General features: G+C 39.0%; 1 protein-coding gene across 3 annotated transcripts in view; it reads left to right on the top strand.

Moving 5' to 3' along the window:
* The window catches only part of tenm1 (teneurin transmembrane protein 1), a 242,043-nt gene that overhangs the window by 28,332 nt on the left and 186,389 nt on the right, over positions 1 to 27,322 (top strand). For all 3 annotated transcript variants that reach the window (XM_086085243.1, XM_086085242.1, XM_086085241.1), the window contains exon 3: positions 3,186 to 3,503. In XM_086085243.1, the coding sequence (XP_085941369.1) occupies positions 3,186 to 3,503 (318 nt within the window). The remainder of the gene's footprint in view (positions 1 to 3,185; positions 3,504 to 27,322) is intronic.

Here is a 27,322-nt window from a genome sequence, read left to right as displayed (position 1 = left end):
CTAATAGTAATCTACACTTTGACACTTTTTTTTTGTGCTCAGAATATAACACAGACACCAGGACACACTAATGTTCATCCCAGTGGCCAACAGGTCTAAACTGCTGGGTTTTGTCAGACACTTCTCTGTCATTGTATCCACCAGGAGATATTTTTGTGTATGCATAACAGTTTATTTTGTTCACAGAACCTGAGATCTCAATGTGGGCCACATTTTTTATTTCCTCTTGCAGTAGTGACAGATTGCTGGCACACTAGTTACAGTGATTTGTTTTGTATGATTTGTTATTTATTGTGCAGTTGCTTAGAGGAATACGTGAGGAAATCCAGAAGGTAGGATACATTATGTCAATCTAGGAACAAATAGGCTAAAAACAGAAGTACAAAATCATCCTTTCATCTGCAGTCTACATGTCTTCAGTAGAATCCGTTTGGATTTGAATTCATGCCACAATTTCTTTTAAATTACATCAACTCCATTTCTTTAACATGTACATTCTAAACAACTGCCAAAGCAGCTAAGAAAGACAATTTACTCAGCTGCATCTATATTATTATTATTCTTAAAAAGAAAAAAAAGAAAAAAATCTCTATTGAATTGAATTGAATTGAATTGAGGTGTAACCGGAGAACTAACACAGTTTATCTGATGTTCTCAGATAACGGCTTGATTCTTGGGATTGCAGGGCGTTCTAATACCTGAAAGCATGCAAGGCTCCATTTTTCCCTCAGTCTGAGTCAATATTAATAAGGTTTGATCTTTATCTGATCTCTTCACCCCACCAAGGAGAATATAGATGAGATCAGTGCTCTGTTTGAGCAGCAGTTCAATACATCTCAAGTTCAATAACACACATCAGGTAGTCAGAACAGGATATGGCTGCATTGCAAATGTGCAAGGAAAATTAAGGCTGTCATTTTGACCTATCAATCTCAAATGAGCCTTAAGAATTCTAGAACGGTATTTGGGCAAAAGTATTATGTGATGAGAATTTTCTTTTGTGAATCCATAGTAATTTTGGGGCAGTTCATCAAAACATTTTTTTTTTTTCAAAAAATGAGTGAGCGGTAGCCCAAAAATTTACTCAAGTAAGAGTACTGTTACTGTAGTAAAAGTAAAAAGTAGTCCTCCAAATAATTACTTGAATAAGAGTAAAAAATGCAAAAAAAAAAAAAAAATGCAAAAAAAAAAAAAAAGACAAAAAAAAAAAAAAGACAAAAAAAAAACTTACTCCATTCAATGATACCGGTAAATAAAATCATAAAAGAAAATATTTATAAAAATAACAAATCATTCAATCAATCAAATCATCATCAAATTCAGCCCTAAGAAACAATGTTTTACTATTTTGTTTCCACTTGTTAAACAGCACAAAAGGCTCACCAAAAGGACAGTTATAAAAAGTCTGCACACCCATCTTCAAATGCCAGACTTTTGTGATGAAAAAATATGAAACCAAGATAAATAATTTTTAAACATTTTCCACCATTAATGTGACGTTTAACCTGTACAACTCAACATCATTTTTAAACATCTTTTTGTCAGGCAAGGTAAAGAAAAAATTGGTTGAATTGCTGATAACTGGATTGTGGATGTGCTCAGAAGTAACCAAACTTCAAATGACATGCTGTTTTGTTGACCAGATTTATTTTTCTTCTTATAAATGCTAGAATGATAAGGGGTTAAAACTACCCTGTAAGTACAATTTATCCAAAAAGTTGCGTAATTGTGACAGAATCAATGTAGTGTTAATGTCAACCTTTGTTGACCACACACAATTTTGAAAGAACATCAGTGAAATCGATGTATAGTATTATGCTGAGCTTTTGACAAAAGCCTTCAGAAAAAGAAAATGAAAGGAAATATAGAGTTAGTTTCCCATTTGTAATAGCTTCCTTATGGCAGGGGGCACTAATGGGTCTGATCCTGCCCTTGATTTATTGAGTCTCATTTAAAGGTGTGCCCCTGTACAAGGGTGCATCAAATTTGAATGGGAATTTTTAATGTGATAATATGAATTTGGCATTTTGTTCCAATTATCAAAAAAATGACTTTAACAAAATTTTGAGGAAATCTATTGAAATGTAGGGGTGACACCAAGCACACAAACTTTTGCAAATTTTGTAAAAATGTGATATTTTTAGAGTAATTGTCCAAAGTTCACTGGGAAATGCTGAATCCAGTACAATTTTTAACAGTAGTATATTCTCTTGGGTCATTAAAGTTCATTTAGTTTGTTTCCCCTAGAGGGAACTTGGACATTTCTCAGAACTCAACCTTAAAAAAATTCAAATTCATTCGTCCTGTAGACATAATGAATGGAGTTCAATGGCGCATGCCTGTGTGGACTTAGCCTGATTTTTTGAAGTAGTGATGGAAATTAGACACATATAAAGTTGAATTGATTGCAGCACCTTCTGCAGATGCTGCTCCTCCCTGGCCACTCCAACAAAATCAGATGTGAGCTTAATGCCACACTCGGCACAGTCATTGACCACATTGACTGCACGTACATTGATCTCACTTTTTAATCATGATTACTAACAATAATTGGGTCGTTTCTATTAGCTTTGGTGCCATTTCAGCCTTCAAAATGTTTTTTTTTCATTTAATATCCAACAGTGTTCATTATATAAATAGAAAAACCTATTGGTCCAGCTTAACACGTTATGAAGTAACCATTTTTAAAATTGGGTTGTTCGCTAACTGTGGTTTGTAAACTATACATACCCAACTGAAACAATGAAGGTCACTTCAGTTTCTTGAGAAGCAGTCTTTTGTTTTACCTCACATCGCTTTTGCACCCATTGACCACAATATACTAATAGTAAAAAAACAAATACATGGTGGCACCCCTAAACCATCATATATTGCAGAAATATTTTGCATGTGTAATTTCTTGATACATTGGAACACTTTTGGTTCTCAGCTATATATATATATATATATATATATATATATATATATATATATTTTTTTTTTTTTATGCACCCTACCCAATATTTTTCTGAGTACTATCTAAATCTTTTAATATTATAAGGCATGTATGTTCCCCAGTGTTTGGTTTGTCTATCGATCAACACCTGGTCACCAAAGCTGCTGAAGCAAACAACAAACAAACTGCATTATTAGAGGATTTGCTGTCTTCAGGCTTTCAATCTGTCTCCGCATCTCCCCTTCTGTAGATTTAGATTTCTGCAAGGTCAGTCAGATGAGGAGTCCAGACTTCGTCCATCAACAGCAACAACTGCAGCATCAAGAAGAGGAAGAGGAAGCGTTATGCGCCGGAACGACCGCTCACATCCGCAGCCGCGGCTACTCCCTGGGCGTAGGTTCAGATGTGGACACCGAGCCGGAAGTGGAACCTTCGCCCGCTCACGGCCTGCAGCACATGTGGATGCGTGGTTTGAAGTCTGAGCAGAGCTCTTGCCTGTCAAGCCGCGCCAACTCTGCCCTGTCTCTCACAGACACCGAGCATGACAGGAAATCTGAGCCCGATAATGGTGAGTGATAAAACCTCTTTTCACACTCTATAAGGAGATTGTCCATCAAAGCCAGAGGAGATAGAAAATTTAGCACAGCATAGTGCACATTTGATGGTGCATTACTGTGCATGTAAGTACCGTGCAGCACATTCTGAAACCTAGCAACTTCTGTAATTTTCTACATAACTGCATTTTCAATACACCTTCACATTTCATATTGAATAGAATATAAATCCATTTTGAAACAATATAAAAACATCAAACACTTTTCATGGCTTGAGTTACAGCCTTAAGCAATTATAAGACTGAAACTCTGTTTCCAGAGTCTTGCTATTGCTTAAATTTGTCTTTCTTTGAAGGCTCTTTTATGTGGTGAAATAACGAGTATTTGCTATTGGTCATTCAGCCTCAGCTTGCTCCCTAAAGGTGGGAATAGTGGTGATTTTTTATTTTGTATTTTTTTAGGAAAGTCTAATTATGAACAACCACTTCATATGATTTGGAGAGGATCGGCTATCCACTGAAAGCTGAAACTAATTTGGCTTAAGTTTTTTTTTTTCAGGACTATTAATCATCGGGTCAGGCGTCTTGAGTAACTGGCGACTGTCAGCAGCTGACATTTGTCTCCTAGGGAGGGCTTTATCCGGGAAGGAGAGAGACGTTGTGAGGTTAAGGTAAAGAAATGAGTCCAACTGGAAAGGAGCTTGGGATTGAGCCAACTATCTGTCTTGCACTGGCGGTCTTGGCTCCCTGCAGATGGAGAGTTAGTTAGAGGTGCGCACAAACAAAGACAGAGCTCTCCAACTCCTCCCCAAGGGCAATGTCTGTTTATGTGCTGCGAAAAAGTGGAACGTATTCAGAGGCTGAGGATAACATAAAGCAAGCGGCTGAAAATGATGAAGAGGGGTGAAAAAATGTAGAGACAGTGTGAACAAAAATGCTAATGAGATCATACAAATGGTAATGTAATGGTATAATTAGAATGTGAATAAAATGAATGAGGGGTTGATGGGAAAAAAAGGTAAAGGGGAAACTATGTTAAGCAAAGAGGGCTGAAGTGGAGTGGAATAAGACAAAAAATATGCAGGAAGGGTTTTAGGGTGTGCTTGTTGTTGTTTGGGATGCACCCAGGGGTGCACTTTAATGACAGCCTGATTGGAAATGGAGTCCGCCTAATGCAAAATCACACAGCGGAAGAGGAGCGAATGAGAGGGAGGGAGTGGAAGTGCTTGCAGCATTACACGGTAATCAATTTGTGATGGCTGTGTGCATATGGACCAAAATAATTATCATTTAAGATGAGGCCCTCCATCTTTATCCGGGGTCAAAAAAAGGAGAATGATAGATAGACATGCAGAAGAGAGGCGCAAACAAATAAATAATAAGTGGCGCAGGTGAGAGGAGAGGATTTAAATGTTCAAAGCAATTGGCTTAAGTGCTGCGATGCACCATGAAAGCTGGTTTATGTGTGGATTTCATGTGTCACATGAAGGACTAAATGTCCAGTGGCTTCGTGAACCTGACACATTCACTCCCTTCTGTTTCTTTTGACTCATACTTCACCCCTCTCTTGAATTGCTATCTGTTACTTGGCAACCTTTATTCCTCTGCTCTCATTTATTCTCATCCACTTCCTGTCCATCCCACTGTGACACGTGGCCAGGTGTGTCCATGCGTGGAATCCTCTAATAGGAAATACATTATGGATGTCACACTTCTCTCCACAGCAAAGTCTAATACTCTCCCCTGTTCGCATCGATAATAAAAGTAAGAGCCACTTGCTAAAAAAGTAAAGATTTTGGTGTAAAGGGGCTCAAATCAAAAGCTTACATTGCTTCCTAAACGAAAGTGCATTTTAAGTCAGACAGACCTTTCTCTCCCTTTGTCTTCAAAACACACACCCCTCCCAAATCCATTAATGATGTCAGCTTAAAACTGGCAGAAATCCATTTGGTCGTCGTCTGATTGAAAGTGGCAAGTCAATTTTTTCAGTGAATGTGTTGTCGGTGCATGTGTTATGAGGAAAATAGAGAGACAAAGGGAAATATTTCGTTTTAAAATTCATTACATGCCTGCCTGCATTCTTTTATGTATATGTGATAAAAAAAAAAAAAAAAAAAAGATAAGGCAGACTGCATGTGTGTGCGGGCTTTGGGGGTTTCTATGTCCAAGTGTGACACCTCCCTTGAGGATGGCTGTAGGCATTCCAGAGCATCAGTCAAGCCTGCTGGCAAACTCGTGAAAATATCAACCTCTCCGTATTGATGACAAAGAGTGCAATGTTAGAGTTGAGGAGATTGGCAGTACAAAAGACAAAATAAGGTTCAGCTGGAGTTTATCACCGACACTCTCGCTGGCACATGCAGGGACGCACATTGTTATGACCAGAGGAAAGCCCACAAGCCGTATTGTTGAACCATCAGATTTGGGTTGGATCGGGATTAATTTGGGTTCGGCAATTCAACTACCGCATCCGTTCACTTTACAATGAAACCTTTAGGCACTCATTTAAATATTTCCAAATTCAAAATTGCTACGCCAGAAGAATAGTTTACATACACAATTTAATTCCTGGAACATTTGAAGTTAAAATTTTACGTTTATTTAATCAATGGTATTCATTATATAATGACACCATTCTTTACTAACACAATCAAATGGGGTCCCATGCTCAATAAAGAAATACATGAATATTTAGGTTGCATTGATTACATGGAAGAGGAAGTTTTTCTTCAGTCACAGTTGAGTACATTTATGACTGAAGTATACACATCGTGCACACACTACAGGAAAGGCACATTCTTGAATTGTACCTCATTTTGATCAATGCTAGATGAAACATCTTTATTCTATACCAGTTATGGGTTTTAACCTGGATTCGATCAAACCCCAGGGGTTCGGTGAGTCGGTCTCAGCGATTTGGCGGAGGTCAAGACATACTCCCGACTCAAATTATTACATGATGATGCTACATTGCCTGGTATATATGTCGTCGACTTGTGGCTGTTGTGATGGTACGTCGTGTGATTTCTTTATCATTATAATTCCTTCATACTATGTCAAGCAAAAAATAATAATGTGGTCGGTCTAATATGTGCAATATGAATTCACATGTATAACGTAACGTAGGGTGTTCCGCAGGGTTCAATTTTGGGTCTTCTTCTGTTTTCACTGTATCTGCTGTCCCTCGGTTCCATCTTACAAAAACAGCGGTAGTTGTTTAAGGTGCCCTATATAAAGAGTTGAGTTGATTTGCAATGCCAAGTTGAGCAATTGTAGTCCAGCACAACTACCTATCTAGCAAAACTAATAGAACACTTCTTTAAGCTGCATGGAGATGGAGAATACAAGAACACAACACTTTCTGAATTCAAGGTGAAGATTCTATTCATTCGATTCAGATTCAATGAAAAGGCTATACTCTTGGTTTTGTTCACCAGAAAACACTATACATATGTTTTAAATAAAAAAGAAAAAGAAAAAGAAACAACAAACTAATACTTTTCCATAAAGATGGGTTTGGTTAAAGCACATAGAAAACTGGTGGGGTCCTGTGCCTCCAACAAGGTTTTTTTTCTGTTGACCATCCGTTTATCTGTTTGTCAAGCACAAGTATGTCTATGTACCTGACTTGGAGTGTTATTTTGTTTCTTTTAGATTGGACGTGACAACTGACAGGCACTCTAAGCAAAAGCAATGATCTAACAAAGACTGAAAGGAAGCAGGGAACTAAATACTAAAACTGACAAGGCAACCAGGAACACCTGGACAAGAGACGAGTGGCTAAGTGAGCTGATTGGTAGACACAAGGGACAGGGCTGACAAGAACAAGGGGACACAAAACCCTAACGAGACAAACATAAAACAAACTACAAGAAAACAATACAGTGAAGCATGAAACAAAACTATGTTGAACTTATTCACTCCCAGCCATTTTCACTGAAGCAACCCCCTTCGCACCCGGCTGTTTTAGTGGATTTTGACTGATTTTGCAAGGTCCACAGAATATTCTGTTCTATTGCTATAAAAAAACGAAAGATTAGAGTCTCTTCTTTTATCAGGAAAAAAAAGCATATTTGTATCTGTTTCGTTTTGCAGCAATTATCATTAGAATATAGCTAAGTTTCATCATTATTCACAAACCCGTTGAAAACACTGGGAAAAAAGCTTGTTGCAACATGGCCCTGTTTGATACTCTGCTGTAATAACTACCATTGCTTTAAGCGACTTCTTCATATCAGAAGCTGTATCAAAGCCTTCTGTATACGTTTTTGGGAGTGCAGGACAAAGTATTAAAAGACGTATCTATACGTTTTGGGGTTTGAATGAGTTAATATCGACAAAAAGACAAATCATGCCATGTGCGTACCATATATTAGTGCAGTTTTTCTCAGCCCTGGTCCTCGGGGCACACTATCCAGCCTGTTTTCCATGTCTCCCGATATCAACGCAGGTGAGGATCGTTATCAAGCTTCTCCAGAGCTTGCTGAGGAGCTGTCATTGGAATCACCTGCGTTGGGATGTGAGAGACATGGAAAACAGGCTGGATAATGTGCCCCAAGGACCAGAGTTGAGAAACACTGTATTCGTAGACAATATTGCAATGCAGTAAAGCAAATGTGATGTAGTCACTGTAGTACACTAAATAAGAGATGGATTAATTCCCAGTCCCCAACTGGCTACAGTAAAAAATAAATAAATAAAAAAAACATAAAAATAAAAATAAAAAAAATAATCAATTGTATTTGACTTACACGTACATTGGGTGACAACAAAATAAAAGGTTCACAAAAATTTTCATAATGTAGCTTAATGTACATGTATATATTTTTAAATGGCATGCATTAGTAACTAGCCAATCTCACATCAGACTCCAGCGTAATTTGGCTGTGCCTTCATCCACAGTCACTCACTGCAGCAGACAGCAACTATTATTAAAATCCTTGAATAGACATAACTGTAACTACAGTGTCTGCAGGATGCTATGAAAATAAAAATAGCACACTTAACACCAAAGTGAGGTAAATTTGGGAAAGAAAACCCAAGACATTCCTTGAATCTGTAAAAGACAAATGACTGCAGTACTTGCTACACGTTGTCACTGAAATGCATATCAATAGAGATAGTTTGATGGTATGATGCTAGTGGATTGAAAAACATGAGTCTGGAATGTGGGTTACAGCACTCCCAAAATGAAATGCTAATTAAGTGACCAGTTTTTCATTATTCATTCCCTCAAGGCCAATGTCTATCTTTATGGACTCGCCTTTGTTCTCATATTTTTGCACTGACACTTTGGCATGCTGCAGACTACCTCCTGGCATTAACACCCTGTTCTTTGTATGTTTCTTCCGTCGAGCAGTGAGATTATAAAACACCTCAATTTAAAGGATCTCTCAAATATCAACGCAATTACCTTGGTTCGAGTAAGCAAGTAATTTAATTCAGATTGGCTTCCGCCTCTATTATTTTTCTTTTCAAACTTGACTTCTCCCTCATATTTGCTTGATCCTGCCAAATTAATATACTTGATATATTTTAGTGTTCCACTTCAGACATAGATTGCAGATAATGGTCGGAGTAAAATTGGTTTTGAAATTGCTTCAGCTATTTACCATTCCCAGGTTAGCAATCACATCAAATGAAGGCAGTAGCACTCAAAAGCATGGCTTATATTGATACATTTCATGTCATATTGTTTGTGTCGCTCAATACAAAGACGACAAATGAAAATGGACAAAATAGATTTTCTGCAAAAATACAGAATAATTTCATTTATTGGCTTACTCACAGGAGTCAACAATGTTAACATATATGAATTTATTTTAATTGCACTTTAGAGAATTGTTTACCACATGTTCTTATTGAACATAGTGGTTTCTCAAACCATGTTCATCAACAACAACAACAACTACAACAACTAACAACAACCTATAACTAACTTCAATATAAAATACAGATACTATATGTGTTAGAAACAGTGCAGTTAGCCATGCAGCCAACCTTGTTTTATACCACTCATCAAATTATGGGCAGCTGAAGCCTATCTTGACTGACTTTGGTCAAAAGGTGGACTTCACCCTGTGCTGGTTGCCAGTCACTCACAGGACAAGTATAACATTAGCAACAGACGACTTTTCACACTCACATTCACAGAAAATGTCCAGTAGACCATCAATGAATTAACGAACACTATCTCAACATTTAAAAACAGTTAAATGTGAGCGTTACTACACATAATGATATATATACAGTCCATGAACAAGTGTTGATCTATATCCCCCGGTTCTTAAAGCTATAGATCTTAGTCCGGCAGACACATAAACACTGTAAGTATGTTCATACCTCACAAACATGAGACTGTTTATTGCAGAAAGCTATCAATAATATTCACAAAAGAAAGCAATCTGAAAAAGACAGCTAAGGCAAGGGAAAATAGAATGATCATACTAATACTGAAAAGTTATACTGGAATTGTAAGAAGGGTTGATAATGATCGATGGCTATAAAAAAAACAGTGTGCGGTCGAGGTGAAACTTGCAAAGGGCAATTCACCAAATATTATTGGATGCATATACTGAATATATTTGAGCTTTTATAGATCCTTTCACCGTACAGAAATTTTACCCTGGAACTTGGACCATTTTTCAGAATATTGCCATGTTCACACCCCATAAACTGTTTGACAATAAAGCACGTGGTAATTTTTTAGGTGTTTAAGGATACCTTGACACTGTAGTTTGAGTAGTACTTTCAAGATGCAAAGCTGAAAATATGGGGTCGGTTGACCAATAATATTTTATCAGCCTCCCTGCTGGAAGAGTCCACAGCTGTTCTTGTTGTGACTACAGTTTTAATTTGACATTTTTTTCATAATGCTGGATGACTGCCAGACAAAAAGCTACCACAGATGTGGATGGACAATGAAGTGCAACCTGCGCTGTTGTTTTTTTCCCCCTGAGGAAAAGTGCTGAGGAAATTGGAAGTGGCAATCAGAAAGAGAAAGTTCTCACCGAAATATCCATCCACAAGTTTTGACAAGTCCATGATGCATGCGTCCATCAAAACAAATATACTAAAATGGGATCAAAAAAGAAAAAAAGAAGGGAAAAAAAGACTTCACACATCAGCAGCACTCCTGCACATGTGCAATCTATTAATCCTCTCATTTTATTCGGCACAGATAATCCCCAAATATATTGTGTGGAATATACTCGGAATTTATTAAGCACCCAATTTTTGTTAAAACAAACAAACAAACAAACAATGCATGTTGTCATTCCACCCCTGAAAAAGGCTTGAGGTTATCTACCGACAAAGCAAATGAGATGTGTTTGCACAAGTTTTATAACTTGGGATGTGGCTGTGTTCAGAATTAACCCGTCACATTCAAACTCATGTTAAATGAGAGTCAGCACACCTGCCACCATATAAAGTGCCTAGCCCTGGGATTAACCCCAAATAAAGTTTCTATTTTCTAGTTGACTATTTAGTTTATCCCTGCGGAAGCTTGAAGGTTTATTACAAACACTGATTGTCATTCAGAACTATTTTTAATTATTTCCGCTTTGACCAAGGCCAAAATCATCAAACTTTAGCACATTTTCTCACATATGTTTTGGAGATTTTATTTTTTGCAACATACAGCTGGACTTGGATTGTTTTCTTTGTACAACAAAGAACTTCCCCGTTGCCCAGACATATTAGGAAGTTGAGAGAGTGCTGCCACATTTACTAAGCATTCCTGCCTCTCCTTCAATGTTGCTGTCAGCCTCTTGGCAGCCACGCAGACCAGTTTTCTTCTTGTTTTTTCATCAATTTTGGAGGGACATCCAGTTCTTGGTCATGTCACACTTATTTTTTCCACTTGATGGTTGCTGTCTTTACTATGTTCCATGAAAAATTAAATGCTTTGAAAATTATTTTGTATGCTTCTCCTGACTGATACATTTGAACAATGAGATCACTGTGATGTTGTGGAAGCTCTCTGCAGACCATGGTGTGTTCTATTAGATGTAACTGCACAAAAGCGTAGTAGAACATTTTAACATTTAAAAAAATAATTAAATTAGGGTTAAATTGCATTCAATTTGCATTGAACATGAGTTTGAATCTGATTTTGTCAATAGACAGCCGCAGCCCCAATTACTGTATAACAAGGTGTGCACACTTAGTCATTGTGTTCTCACCTCAGTTGTTTATTTTTACTTTCCCTCTCAAATATTTTGTAGACATTTTATATCCACTGAAAACAAAATAAATCTATTGCCTCAACTGATTTTCAAATATGCCAGAGTGGAAATACATTATTCAATTAAGCACTTTGTTTCCTATCTTGAAACCAAGAAAACATTGTCTGTTAAACTGGTATTTTTCTGTTCATAATGGATCTTTTGTCCTTGTCAAGGGTGAAGGCAAATGCACATTTTACTCAAAGAAAAAATACTTAAGGGTTGGTCAAAACAAGGTAGACTAGGAAGAATGCGCTGAACATTGGCAGTTTTATATCAGGTCTGTATGTAAAAATGATGTCCATCCATCTTCTGCCGCTTATCCGAGGTCGGGTCACGGGAGCAGCAGCTTTAGGAGGGAAGCCCAGACTTCCCTCTCCCCAACTACTTCAACCAGCTCCACCGGCGGTATCCCAAGGCGCTCCAAGGCCAGCCGAGAGACAGTCTCTCCAGCGTGTCCTGGGTCGTCCCCGGGGCCTCCCGCCGATGGGACATGCCCGGAACACTTCTCCAGGGAGGCGTCCAGGAGGCATCCAGACCAGATGCCCGAGCCACTTCAGCTGGCTCCTCTCAACGCGGAGACTCTGAGTCCCTCCCGGATGACCGAGCGTCTCACCTTATCTCTAACGGAGAGCGTGGACACCCTACGGAGGAAACTTATTTCGTCCGCTTCTATCCAGGATCTTGTTCTTTCGGTCACGACCAGTGGTGTAGTCCAGGGTATACGCGGGTATACGACGTATACCCACTTCTTTCCTCTTTCCATCCTCCTGGATGTGCAGTTTTAGCGCACCATTCAGTCATGACCACTGATCTGTATATATTACTGGATTGTCTCTGCCAGAGCCGGGCTCTGCTATCAGCTATCCAGTAATATATAGATCAGTGGCCATGACCCACCTTCTGCTGCCTCTAACTGGCTGGCCTGCACTCTTATTGGTTAATTAAAATCACTAAAACAGATGCGCATATCAGAGAATGAGTAGGGCGGGTCATGAAGAAGAATCTATTGCTTGCACGAAGGTGCCAACGCCACTCTAGTTGATTGACAGGTCGCTCCGTCTCCTGCGCGATGATCATAAATGTGAGTGAGACCAGGTGTCTGGAGGTTTGGGGGCGGCTGGGGCTGGGTTGTAGTGGGTGGCGGGGGTGAATGGGGGGCGGTGGTTTGTGGGGGGAGTGGGGGCTGTGGGCCGGTAGGGTGCCTGGCGGGCCTGCCGTGCCCCGTCCTGCTGCGTTGGGTTGGGGGCGCGGGCCGTGTTGGGGTGGGGGGGCGCTCCTGGCTCCTGGGTTTGCTCTCTGGCCGGTGGCCCCTGCGGGGCCCGGGGGTTGTCCCTTGGCGCTGCCGTGGCCTGGGGGGTTGTGCTTGCTCTGTCCTGGCCGGGGTCGACGGCTCCCCTCTTTGGTGGAGGTTTTCATGCATGCCAGATCCACCACACCAGCATCTATCGAAATTCAGACACAATCTGCTTCTTCCTCTGGTCGTTGAATCGGTGGAGGCTGATGTCTGTGGATCTCACTCTGCTTCATCTATCCTTCCTTCCTTTCCTCAGTCTCTCCTTTGGTCTCTTGAGGTCTCCCTAATTTGTTGGAATTTAGATGTTTCTGGGGTTGGTGAAAGTCTCTGGTTGGTAACCCGGTAGTAGGTAATGTCTGGTCGGTGCTGGATTTTCCTTTCCTTTCTTTTCTTTGATCCTTCCTCGGGTCTCCTAACAACCTCACGACTCAAGCTGGATTCTGAAGTATTCGGTTTAGGTGAACGGTATGGGATTTTGAATAGGTTTTGGTGAACTAATGAGTACACACTCACATGCACGCACACATGCACACACACTTACACACGCACATGCACATACTCACGCACATACAAAATAAAAAAATAATAATAATAAAAAAGAGCAATGATGAAAATTACCAAATGAACAATACTGAGCTCTCAAAGAAAAGAAAAGAAAGAAATAAATAAACATCTTTCCAGTGAGTGACGGCATGCAGGCTATCCGAACATACTGTACATACAATGAAAACATCATGCACAGGTACGTTTTAAATTTGTTTCCAAGTAAATCATTGTTAACTTTTAAACTACTGGCAATATCACTGCACAGAGGAAGTTTTTGTCACCAATACATTATAGTTAAACTGTGCGTTTCGGCTAGGCTAATGTTATAAAATGTAACATTATCCTAAAGTTAGCAATTTAGCCCTAAACTAGCTAGATTAGGATCATGTAGGGCAGTGGTTCTCAACCTTTTTTCAGTGATGTACACCCTGCAAAATATTTTTTCAGCTTAGTACCCCCAACCAGCGCAAAGCATTTTGGATGAACAAAACGAAACAGTGCTGTACCATCTTATGTCTAGTTTTAATTTGGGAACTGGTTTTAACTTTGGCCACAGTCCCAAAAAAAAAGAAGCAAAGAAGTAATTGTCTTAATGGTAAATACATAATTGTGCAATAATTATCAACATTAGTCCTCCTTTTGGATCATGGTACAGGTTGGTTTTCAAAACAAATAATTCAGTTAACTTTAAATAAAAGCAGAAACTGAAAAAAACCCAAGATGGTTTCTTGCATGTATGCTACTTTTTAAATATATTTTTAAATTCCATGTGCCCCCTGATGTGTTTTCATGTACCCGCAAGGGTACACGTACCCCCAATTTGAGAACCAATTTGAGATTGAAAGACACAAGGGATGGGGATTGACAAGAACAGGTGGACACAAAACCATAACAAGAGACATGAACCAAGCCTCAAGAAAAAAATAAAATAAAATCATAACAGCATTTGTTGCAATGGTACACCTTTGCATACTACACATCAAAATGTACTGATATCTCTCATTATAGAGAAACTGAATGAAATAGATAGTCAGGTATTCACCAGAAATTAATGAAAACATGTTTTCTTGATTGAGTAATTTTCCCCCTCACATTCTTATCTCATTATTTTTGATTGATTTTTTTTTGTCACTTGTAAAATGTATTTTATTTCTTCATAATAATATTTATGATGGAATTTTAAGTTTTAGTAACTAGTGTTGAAATCAAAATGAGAAAAGGCAATTTATTTCATTCAGTTTCTCCATAATGAGAGATATCAGCACATTTTTCATGTGTGGTATGCAGTCCTACCATTTACTGCTATTACAGAAGTCAGAATGAAAAAAAATATATATTTGATTTATGGTGATATGTCCTACATATGTCACCCTGGCAAATTGTTTTTTTATAATGATCTCCTAGAGTTCTTTATTTTTTATTTTTTAGCCATACTGCCTATGAGTTGCATAATATTAGACACAAGAAGACAAAGAAACAAAACGTGTCGAAGTGGAGGGAAAACTAAAAACTAAACTGACCTTACAGTTATAATGAGACCACATACGGCTTAAACAGACAACACAAAGAAGGCTTTTTGGTGAGCAAATGTCAGACAAGCATTACCAATTAATTAATTCATTAGTTAGTAGTCAGATTACATGATACTATTTGGTGAAAAAAGACAAGAAGAATACACAGTATGCCAGTTGGGAATCTGATGTTCCCGATTTCACTTCTTTATGGCACAGTTCTGAGAATTATTCTGACGACAGACTTCTAATTAGACAGAGAGGGAATTACAAATATTTCATGTAAGCGCTCTTATCCGGAAATGTCAGATAAGTCTCGTTAAGCAGTGTGAATGAGAAGGATTTCATGTGTTTCTCCTTCTTCTGATGTTTGAAGACACAAATCTTCTTTTGGCATTACTGCGCTCGTGATAACCTTCTTGCGTTGTGAATCTGCAATGCCCTTAGAGATAAAGACATCCGCAGATGTGCCAATCAAACCATACAAGTATGCATGCAGACGTGCTCCTGTTCCATCCGGTATATCTTTTAACTTCCCTGGTGTGATTGTGTGCATCTGTGCTTGTGTGAGTGGCAGTCTAAGTGGCAACAGCAGACAAACGGCCACATGCTCAAACTCCCTTTTTGCCTTCCCAAGGCCCTGGGGGGGTGGGGGGTGGGGGGTTTGCAGTAATGGATTTGTCTATTAGCTCGTAAAGAACATTGCTCAGTGCCATATCGATCATCTGAGCTGTAACGTTTAGGGTCTTTAAGTTGTAGAGTTGATCTAGTGGTACACAGACTCCCCTGGCTATTTTACTAGAGTGAGAGATGATCAACTTAACCCCGGTGCCATGCTTGGCCAGAGGAAACACTATAAACCCGTCCACTGGAGCCAGAAACCGGTTTTATTGAACCTGCCGATCGGGCATCCAGGAAAAGCTGCAGAGCTTCCGTGAATCAGCCATTTGTTGGATTCTAGCAGAGGTTTGACTCTTGACATGGTCTCATCACATTGTTAGGGATGCTGTCAGAAACATGGACAAACCCCCATTGTCCTAATGATGGACCTTTACAGTCCACTGGTCCAAAGGGAGGGTAACTAGACTGCACTGCTCCTTGATGGGCATTGAGAAGAGGAGAGCCTTTTTTTTGTGTGGTATTGTTTACCCCCCTCTTGCTATCCCTTCGTGTGTGTGTGTGAATTCAAACACCCTACTCCGTTATCATCTTACTGCCATGGCAACAGTCATTGAATCAGAACATCAGTCGCAGCTTTCATTTCATGCTATCCACCGGCTGCCTACGGGCTGCCTGTATACATAAACTGTGTGATAGAAACATCTCAGAGCTCAGCCACTACTCGCCAGTTTACTAAGCGGACGTATAGCTCTAGCTCTACAATCACCTACACAGTGGAGGAGGTGACAGCCGAGCTGTTTTTAAATAAACAATGGCATAAGCGGGCCTTGAACTGTTTTTAGCTTGAAGCGCTTTTAGCATATTAATATGAGCGGAGAGCAGGGTGAGTGGCACATGAAAATGCCGAAAGCCAAAAGGAACAATAGCTCTGTCAGTGTACTGAGAGATTAGTGAAAACCAGAGTGGTTTACAGTGAACGGGAGAGCCTGGCTGGGGGCGGAGGACACGAAGGTGCATGTATGGTCACATGCACACATGCTCTCAGAAGCCCACGCACACACACTCTTTGCTGAGGGGTGTAATTGTGTTGGAGGAGTGTGTTTTGAAGAGGCTTTAAAAATGTTATGACGACCTAACTGGATTGATAAGGAAATGACATTCAGGATGGGAAAAAAAGGAAAGTAAATAGAGCATTTCCATCTTCTATTTTTGTTCACCTGAGATGTTTTGAGAAAACTTAGCGGTTTCTGCGAAAAGACTGATGATATAATAACAAACAAATCCTAGGACTTGTTTTCATCTGGTGGAAACTTTTGTTGAGAAAAAGGTTGTCATCCATAAGCGACCTGCTTATTCTGATAATCACAGTTGTCAGAAAGTGGTCCACCATGGCTAGATATCTGGGTGGATATATTGAAGGTGATTCACACAATATTTCCACTAAAGTTATGTTACTGTGTGACATTTACTGACTTACATAAATGCAAACCAACATAACCGAGTCCACACTTTGAAAATGGCAGCTCCCTGAGAGATGGATAAAGACTGGTAGATTTGGCTGCTTAGTTCATATTCCACAAACACAATATGAATCAGAATGCTGTGTTTAGGCTAGTGGGAGGGTATAGAAGATATTATTGTAAAGAACATTTATGACTTTGAGATTGTCACTCCTGAGCTGTTTCGGACCCTATTATCAGGACAAATTCTCTCTTAACACGCCTTAGACCTTGACCGGAAATGTTATAGGATCGTCATATTAAACGTAAAATAATCTGGTATTTGCCATCCTTTGTTGGGATCAGGCACAATAAGGACAAAAACATCCAGATTAACTTTATGAGCCCCATTTGCGTGCACATGGGTGGTTTTATTTCTTCTGGCATTTTCATAGACATGTGCAGCTAGAAATCAGTATTTGCACCGTTGTGGGAGAGAACACATCATTCCAAGATGATGTTTTCATATAAAATATGACATCAAATTGAATGAATGAAATACAATGGCATACACCACGCACGTCCGCATAGCTCAGAATCTGCCTGCCTGCGACTTGATCAAATCCAGCTAAATTGTGTTACACCACCTGCGACACAACTTAAACCTGGTTTCATCTGGTTTACTTCAAAGTCTAGTCTCCTTTCTGTCTCCACATTGTCAGGTGTGTGTAATAGGAAATTAATTCCTCTACAGAGCAGATGTCAAACACAAGACCCCGGGACCAAACCTGGCCCACTACATCACTTTATGTTACCTACTAAAGCAAATCTTATGCTTAACATTTCATGCTAAAATCTGTACTACAAATTAGCATTTTTGTTCACAAATTTTTGTTTTTAAATATATTCAACGACAGTTGATTATTTTTCCTTGACTTTTGATTTCAAAATTATCCATCCATCAATTTGCTGCATCAATAGAATAATATGATTAGTTGATTGTATATGTATATGTTTTGGTGGCCGTCTGAGTGAAAACGTACTGTAAGTACAATAGGGCCCACAACAAAAATGAGTTCCTGCCTTTCAGGACAAGGGGTATGACCCCCCCCCCCCCCCCCATCCTTGCCCTCCAATCAAAATGTTAAAATGCAACTTTGGAATGGCAGTTATCCAATCATATTTCCAATCAATATTTATTATTAGTTTTCAACCTTGAAGAATGAATGAGTATTGAATGTGGATTAATTTAGGCTAAGATGCTCCTGTCCACTGCACTTTTTAGTGGACATTGCCAGGACTTTAGACAATGAAATCTGACACAAAACCTCCCAAAAAAGGACATGCTACTTTCTGCAGATTTCATATTGCTGGAAAAAGACTTATGGAATGACACACATAAACTCGATAACAGTCAATAAATTCAGTTTTGGTTTGATTTAATGTTTTATGTTGTAGAGTTGTAGTCGGTTATATTTCATCTTGTGGCCTATGCCGCAAATTGTGTGTGGTACAGCTATTATTTTACAAAATCCAATAATTCGGATGATATTAGATTACTAGTCTGTGTGGCAACTATATTCCCGTTTTTTGTTTTTTTTGTAAAGAGTTTTTATAGCTGTGGTGCCATTGAGATTGAATGGTCAGAATACAGAGAAGAGGTGGAATTTAATCATGCTAAACCTTTTAAACTAAAGTTTGATCTAAGAAAGCTTGTGTTAAGTGATCATTGTCTATTTTTGCTAGTTTTTTTGTGCTGTTTTTATTGTTTTCATGTTCAAAAACAAACATTTAATAAACCTATAATATTTTAGACTGTTAGATTTACTTTTTAAAGTTGTAATTATTGTTACAACCTTAGTCAACATCTCTGAGAGCAGTAGGTGTCTTTCAGCTTCTCCCACCTGGTGCACACCGCTAAAGCTAATAAAAGGAAAAAGAAGAAGACGTGAACCATAGAAGAGGATGCAACTCAGATGGACATGGTGCATAGGCAGCCCAGATGAAAGTGACATTTATTGATTTATTTATTTAGTTATTTAACCAAAAAAGAGGACTAGGGCAGAAACGCTGGTGAATTTGAGTTTAGCTTTTATAAGACTCTAGATGGAGATGATATTCTACCAAGTAATAGGTTGTGCAATAACTGCAATTCAATTTTTCAATTTCAATTCAATTCATTCTCGTGTTGAAATACCACAACTGGCATTTATCATGAATGCAATCTGAATATACATTTATATGTGAAAGAGACGCTCCTTAAAGCTTATTTGATGTGGGCTCAGACCAGACATTGTAGCATTGCTGTTATCATATCACAGCCTTTGTTTCAGGAGTAAAGACTGTTGTTACATGGCACAATGCCCTGACCTGTCACACCTACACGGTATTGCACCACCTGCCATTATCAGCCGGTACTCTGGCAGCTATAGACAGATAATGGCCCACTGGGTCTCACCCAACAATCTGCCGACCAGTAAGAGCGCTGCTGTTTGCATTGCTGGACACCAACATACTCATACAGATGCCATGTTAATATATTAAAAAAATAGGAAAATAATGTACTTTACATCTAGAAACAACCCAAACTAAGGAACACATCAGATGAAACATAACACATACAGCAATTGTTTTCTACTACTTTGCTCTGTGACGGACTTCTTTTACTCACCTGAGACTTTGTTTCAACAACCTTTGTCACATGGAATGCTTAATTGAAAATGCAGCAATAGGACTTTGTAAACCCATTAATCGTTCGGGTTAATTAAAGTAAACATTAAATGAGGGGAGTTTTAATTGGTTTCTCATGATGAGGGAAGGGATCTGGGATCACTGGAATCTGCATATGTAAATAAATGAAAATTCCTCTAGGTCTGGCTTTAACGCTGCCTCAGAGCACCCTGTCTCTCTCTATAATGTTTATTTTCCTCGCTGCATCTCTTCCTCTCACTCTCTCCGTCTGCACACACAACCATGTGTCCATGCATGCAGGAGTATACAAAAAACACTCCAACTTGCACAATTTGGCCTCAGCCAAGCTGTCAGCAAAATAAATGGGCTGCTTTTATCCAGTGACATTGATGTGATGTATGCATGTGCTAAATGCAAAACCGCCACTCCCTGAAGATATGCATTTGTTAATATGAGGCTTGGAAGCTTAGTGTAAGACATCACCTTTACATTTGATGTATTTGGACTTATATGGAGAGCCCCCAAAAGATCCCTACAGGCAATTTCCCGGTTTATATTTGAAAGCAGGTGCAATGTATATGCATATCTACGTGTTTGACTAAATTACCCCTTTGGTAAAGATTCATTTGTACTGGGGAAGCTGCACAGTTGTAAAATATCACAAATATGCAATACATTCAAGATTTTATTTTTAGGAATCCACTATGAACCATTTCTGCCCGAGCAGAGGCCATTCCTAGTGCATCCACCCAAACACTTTACAAGATAGATTGCCCAGATAGATGATCATGCTGTACAATAAAAAGCTTCTTACAGACTTCACAACGCTGCTAAAAGAATGAGCTATTTATGAGTGTCTTGAGAAAAGATAGTGCTAGCATCAAGTTGTGCATGTGTGTACTGAAGTATATGCAGTAAGTGGGTGCCGGACGTCTGCAGTCAAACTTCTTATGGCCAATGTAGGGCTGCTTGCCAAAGTTTCAGATCACCGAATGTGCTGCTGCATCCATACCAACAGATGCTCAACCCCATTCCCAGACCGTGTGTACGTGTGTGTGGGGGTGTGTGTGTACATGTGTATGTGTGCTTTGGTCTTTGCCACATTGTGGGGCCCATACACACGTGTTTTTCCAGGTTTAACTTTGAAATTGTGGGGACATTTTGGTGGTGCCCACAAGTTCAGACTTCTTTTTGAGGGTCAATACTTGGTTTTAGAGTTTAGGTTTGAATTGGGTTATGGTTGAGGTTGGAGTTGGGGTAAGGAATGGGGGTAGGCAATCATTTTTGATGGTTGGGGCTGGGGAAGGGGCTAGGAAATGCATCATGTCAATGAGATGTCCCCACGATGTGTGCATGTGCAAGAGAGAGAGAGAGAGAGAGAGAGAGAGAGAGAGAGTGTGTCATCCGCAAGCAAGACCAGTTTCAAAGCATCCAATACCTTACAAATCATTGATAGACAAAATAAATAATTTGGGGCCGAAAACAGACCCTTGGGGCACACCACATACAATTTATATCTAAGTAGGATGAAGAAACATCACCAAGCTTCATAAACTATTGTCTCTTATGTAAATAGCTCTTCACACTGTCTTGGTAGTAATAGTAGTTGTAATATAAATTACATAGTTAAGTGTTTCAAACAATTATGACACAAATATGAAAGTGCATTTTTGCTGTATTTAAGGTAAAGATAAACCATGTCAATCCCCCTAACTTAGGAACAGATGTGATGACACCTTTCTCTGACTTTTTCTCTTTATGCTATGGACATCAATTATCCGTTTGAGCAGCTTAATAGCTAAACAAAGGCACAAAACAACATTAGTAATTATAATCAGCAGTCAGCATTTATGTATCTTACCAAATGGCCTATTCATGACTTACAAGCAATATAGTTTGTGCATTCTCATTATACGACCACACACAACATTAGTGACATTAGCACCACAAACTGTGGAAATGAAAAAGACAAATGCAAATTGTCAAAACACGCAAGGCAATAAGAAAATATGTCAGTTCAATTCAAACAGGTTAAGTACATACATTAAATGGCGAAAGCGTCTCCCAAGACTGGTACAGTACATTCAAGTATGAAAGCAGTTCAAGGTAGTTGAACAAATATTTGAGTTCAGTGCATTGCTAATAGATTGTGCCTGGTTCTATTGCTGCACAGACACATATGGACACGCTGCTCACCTACTTTATGAAGTGAGGGGAATTGATCTTAGGGATTTGGAAATCCAATTCTCACCCTGCTTACTCATTTGTGACTACTTTATATTGCTATGTGAAAGCAGATCAACATTAATTATTCTCTGTTCAAAGACAGAGGGGAAAAATAAGACACAACTGACATTTCAAGAAGATCAAAGCGATCATCTTTTGTTCTCTGAGTCTGATAGAAGCTGTTCTACTGTCACCTAAATGGGTGCCTGTTAACAGTGCTGCTCTTCAGCTTGTGATTAGCTTGCACACCAGGCATTATCCTGCAACATTTCTTCCTCTCAAAAAGATGGATAGGGTAAAAGTAAAACCAAATGTTTGCTTATTCAGTAATTGATTTAAAAATATATATATATAAATGATTGCCTGTATAAGATAGTGATCATATGTTTTGCTTTAAAGTAGTGTTTTGTGTTAACTCTTGTCTGATAAAAACAATAGATCTATGATTTCTACTTGATGGTCATGGATGCACATCCATTAAGTATTCAGTCAAGCCATCTAATAAATAGGATTTCATGATTGAAATTGCATGAGCCCGATGCAGCTGTGGCTCATGTTTACCTTGAGTGAAGCAGTACTTAAAATAACGGGTTGAACCGACTAGTCGACCACTGCGCAATGACAGTTATAGCTTGAAGTTCTTTTTTTTTTGGGGGGCATTAACACGAATGCCTCACTGAAATCAACAGGTGGTTGGTTGATGAAGCAAAACAACAGTGGCACCTCAAGTGTGTGGACATGCTTCACAAAAATTGAGACAGGTAGAACAGTCACTTGTTTTAATGCACTTTCCAGAACATATAGTTGGAAGAAATATTCTGCCTTTTGCTCCTGCTCCGCCCCCCCTTCATTTTCAGTTTTAAAGGTGCATTCAAGGATCTTTTGTCGCTGTGTCTTCCGGGTGGATCATCTTGATGATTGGTTCTCGATCTCTTCAATCAATCTGCCTTAACGACGTTGTGCGTGTTCATTCCTAGCTGCGCATGCACACTTCAAGTGCTTGTTGCATGTAGCCGCTGAGCTTTGGATTCAGCCATTCATCGTTGTAGCTCCACCGATTCCACCGCATACTTTGAAAATGACTGAGATCCGCAAGAGGACATTTGTCTATGAAGTGAGGCCAGCTGCAGAGACTGATAAAGAAGATAATGAAGATGAGCTTGCACGTTTCTGATATTTGATAGGTGTTTCCACCGGACTAGCAAGATAACTCGTAGGATGGTCTTCCGCATGTGCATTTTTAAAAAAAGTGGGCGTTTGGCTTCTACTTTTCGAGAAGGTCCTTGAATACACCTTTAAGGTTTGGCGAGAAATATCATGCCACAGCACACAGTTTTACACTTGTTTAAGTAGACCATTCCTTTGTTCTAGGTGCCATTTTATTACATAACATCAGAGTCACTGTAAGGAATGTTCTGGGAAGGGCAGGATGTGTCAGTATTTCCCCATTTATATTAATTAATAAACTGCTGCTACTTGATTGATATTTCAATGACAACATTCATTTTGGAAAAATAGGGACCACTCTAAAGTGTTCACAAAAAGTTGGAAGCATAATTGTTCTGGCAAGATCAATATATTTGGTTCAGGAGTACAAAATTGTAGAACTAATATAGAACACTCACAATGGTCTAAAAATGAATAACCCCAAAATCGAATTTAAACATTAATAATAACCCATACCTACTGGATTGATAATAATAATAACAACAACAACAACAACAACAACAACAACAACAACAACAATAATAATAATATAATATTTTATTATTATTATCATTATTATGTGACCACCTAATAAAAGAGTATGTTACAATTAGAAAAATTGCATTTTAGCAGTTTTAATTACATAATTCATCATTCAGCCTGACTTTACACCTGACGAAAAAATAGAGCTTAATGCAAGCTTGGTGTGCATTGGCTAGTAGACAAGTTCCAATAGTCTTTATCAAGAAAAAAAAAAAAAGAGTCAAAATGTTGTTGTTTTTACCCCTGGGTGTGTTGAAGGGACTATAGCTTCATAAGTTTTGAGTGCATATGCTCCATCTATTATGAACATTACCTCTCCGCCAGCGGCTTATCCAAGGTACTCTTATCCTTATTCTTATTGTTTTTGTAACTGTGATGGAACAAATGGAATGGCAAGAGCCATGAGTGAGCAGAGGAAGAAGATCCCCTGTATGATTCATGAATGAGCAAATCTTGTCTAGCCTGTGAGATGGGTGGAGAGACGAGCACCTTGGGGAAGTCTGTGTTTCAGCCACCTCATAGCGGAACGACGAGATAATGGGGTTTGTGGTTGGCAATATGCGTGCATTTCTAGTCGTTTTGGGTTGGCATTGGAATTTCGTCAGCACTACACAAGATCCAGGAAGCAAAGGGAGGATGAATGAAAGAGGGCAGTATCTCAAATGGCTGTCCTTGCCCTCAGTTGCCCTCCGTCAACTCCTCACCACTTTGCTTTCATCCCTGATTTATGCGATGTCGATGATGTAGCAGTATACTTTTTTATTTATTTACTGTACTCAAGGAGACATGAAACCAAGGGCTGTAGTCACTACAGGTCACATGACTTGAACTGGTACTTGAACTGCTCAATGCAGCAAATTGAATTTCGAATCGCTACGGAAAATGAAACTGCACACTCCTTTACAATTGTAAAGATATTGTTGGGCAAATTGCTTTGTTTTAAGTCACTAATTCTTTAACTTGACTTCTCTTGTAACAACGCCTTGACAAGTCATTTTGTTTACATTTGAATGTATTTATCCATCCATCCATTTATTTTCTTAACCGCTTAGTCCTCACAAGGGTCGAGGGGGCGCTGGAGCCTATTCCAGCTGGCTTCGGGCAGTTGGCAGGGTACACCCTGAACTGGTTGCCAGCCAATCCAGGGCACAGAGAGACAAACAACCATGCACACCCAGGGACAATTTAGAGTGTTCAATTAACCTGACATTCATGTCTTTGGAATGTGGGAGGAAACTGGAGCACCCGGAGAAAACCCACGCGAGCACGGGGAGAACATGCAAACTCCACCCAGGAAGGCCGAAGCCCAGGCTCGATCTCTCGTCCTCTGCACTGGGAGGCAGACGTGCTAACCAGTCATCCACCGTGCCGCTTGAATGTATTAATTTATTTATTTAGTGTGCCTTTTATATTTGACAGCACCAATTTTTTCTTTTTTCAGCAACAACGGGTACCAGTATGCCTTGACGACAAACAAGGGCTGATAGCTGACTCGTTGAGCAAGTGTGACAGGGGAAGCACCAAAGATTAATACAGTTGGATTTATAGATCATATTGTTAAAATTGGGAAACAATGATAAAACATGCAATGTTTGAAACTAGAAGATAAGAGATACAACTATGACGTTTGAGACTTGAAGGTCATTACTTGAGACTTAGAGTGCATGCGGATGCGGCTGTCACCTCATATATTTTTTAGAAATATTATTCTATTGATTATTTCATCAATTAACTGAATAATGGGATACAAAATATTTTTTCATTTGAAGTGTATTGCAAAAGTTTTTTAAAGAATCATTGTGGAGTTGTTCACTCTTTTTTTTTTTTTTTACTCGCGACTGCCACCTTTGGCCTAAAGCGTCACTGCAGCCTGTGTGTTATACTCGTGCATGGCGCCACTCAACTCCTTCCCCACCCAAGAAACTGTGGCGTGTTCGCCCCGAACACTCCACACTAAAGGGAAGAAGCTGTTGAGCACAGTTGGTGTGAAAAAGTCAGGGCACTTTGCACTCATTTGGGGATTGGCAGAGCATGCGTGATGTAGAAAAAGCTTTAATATTACCTTTTTGAACTGCACATTTCACCTTTATTACTGCTTATTGGCCAATTATTGTTGTTTATTTGGTATTGTTTAATAATTAAACTAAACCAAATCAACAACAGGTAATTTAACCAATATCACACAAGAGGGAGCAATTTTGTGCTTACCAATGTTTTAGAAACTGAGAGCTAGTGTACTTCTTGAGCAAATGGGAAGACTGCATGTTTCCCATACGTTTCTTGGGCTGCTTCAGGTTCAATTACATGTCGCATGCAGGTTTTTCATACTGCGGCTGCAGAAACAATTATTATTATTTTTTAATAATGGATGGATAATAAACTGACTATATGTTTTTTAATAAAGTGATTATGATTCAGTTACTAGTTTGGTCCGAAAATTGTCAGACAATTGGCAAAAATATTGGTCATTGTTTTCCAACGTAAAAGCAGACATTTGATAATGTCAAATTGTGATTAAACATAAAAGATAATCAGCCTGCTTTCGTGAAGGACTATAACAAGTACAGATTATTACTTTTGCGACGCTGACATCAGAGGATTTGAACAATTTCCAAAGTCGCTTTAAATGATTGGTTATCAAAATAATTGTTAACTGTTGATTAGTTGTCAATTAATCAATTAATTATAACACCTGCCCTCACAATGTGCACATACAGCATGTGACTTCCTCCCACCTCTGCTATTTGGTTTCGTTATGAATAATAAGGCCCATAGATGCCATACATTTTAAATGTCTCCGTTTGGACCAACAATACATTTATTCCGAACGTGGCCAAAGGCTGTTTTATGTCTTTTGTTTCTGGTGTGATTTCCAGTGCGTATTCAAGAGTTATTTACAACTGGGCTTTCAAAGTTGAATAGATCTCCGGGGATATTAAAGAAAAGGCAGTGGTTGCCCATGGCTGAGATATAAAATATGTACAGTTAAGTATATGCAGGCATGTTATTGAAACAAAAGCATGTAAGCATGATCATCTGAAAGGTAGAGAAAGAAATGGAGAGAAATCTATACATTTGCAAAGGTTGAATTGAGGAAGTGGACTAATTTGTGGAAGAAGTTTCACCTTTAAACCAAAAGGCAGATGAACGAACGGTTGGGTATGCATGACGGTCGCTCACCAGCCATGTCGGACAACAGCAACAACTCCATTCTGACCAATCCCAGAGGGCACGCCCTCCATGCTGTAAAGTGACTCCACACTCCATGTAAAAAATAGAACTGAAGGAGCCTTTTAATTAAAAGTGAACCATCTTCAGAAAACAAGACGACTCCACTTACCTCACCTCGATTTGCAAATTACAATGTCCTCAATGACTGAGAATCTACACAGACCTATAAATTAAAGTGCTCTAATGACCAGTGCAAGGCCAAGCGGGGCATCTTTCTGTGGGCTAATTTATTAGCAAATGTGTATTTGATTTTTATGGATGCTACAAGGGCTGTAATCATGGCTGAAACAAACAT

The sequence above is a fragment of the Leptonotus elevatus genome, chromosome 9, assembly GCF_054856555.1.
Source record: "Leptonotus elevatus isolate MCC_2025b chromosome 9, RoL_Lele_1.0, whole genome shotgun sequence".
NCBI lineage: Eukaryota > Metazoa > Chordata > Actinopteri > Syngnathiformes > Syngnathidae > Leptonotus > Leptonotus elevatus.
This window is presented reverse-complemented; position numbering and strand designations above follow the sequence as displayed.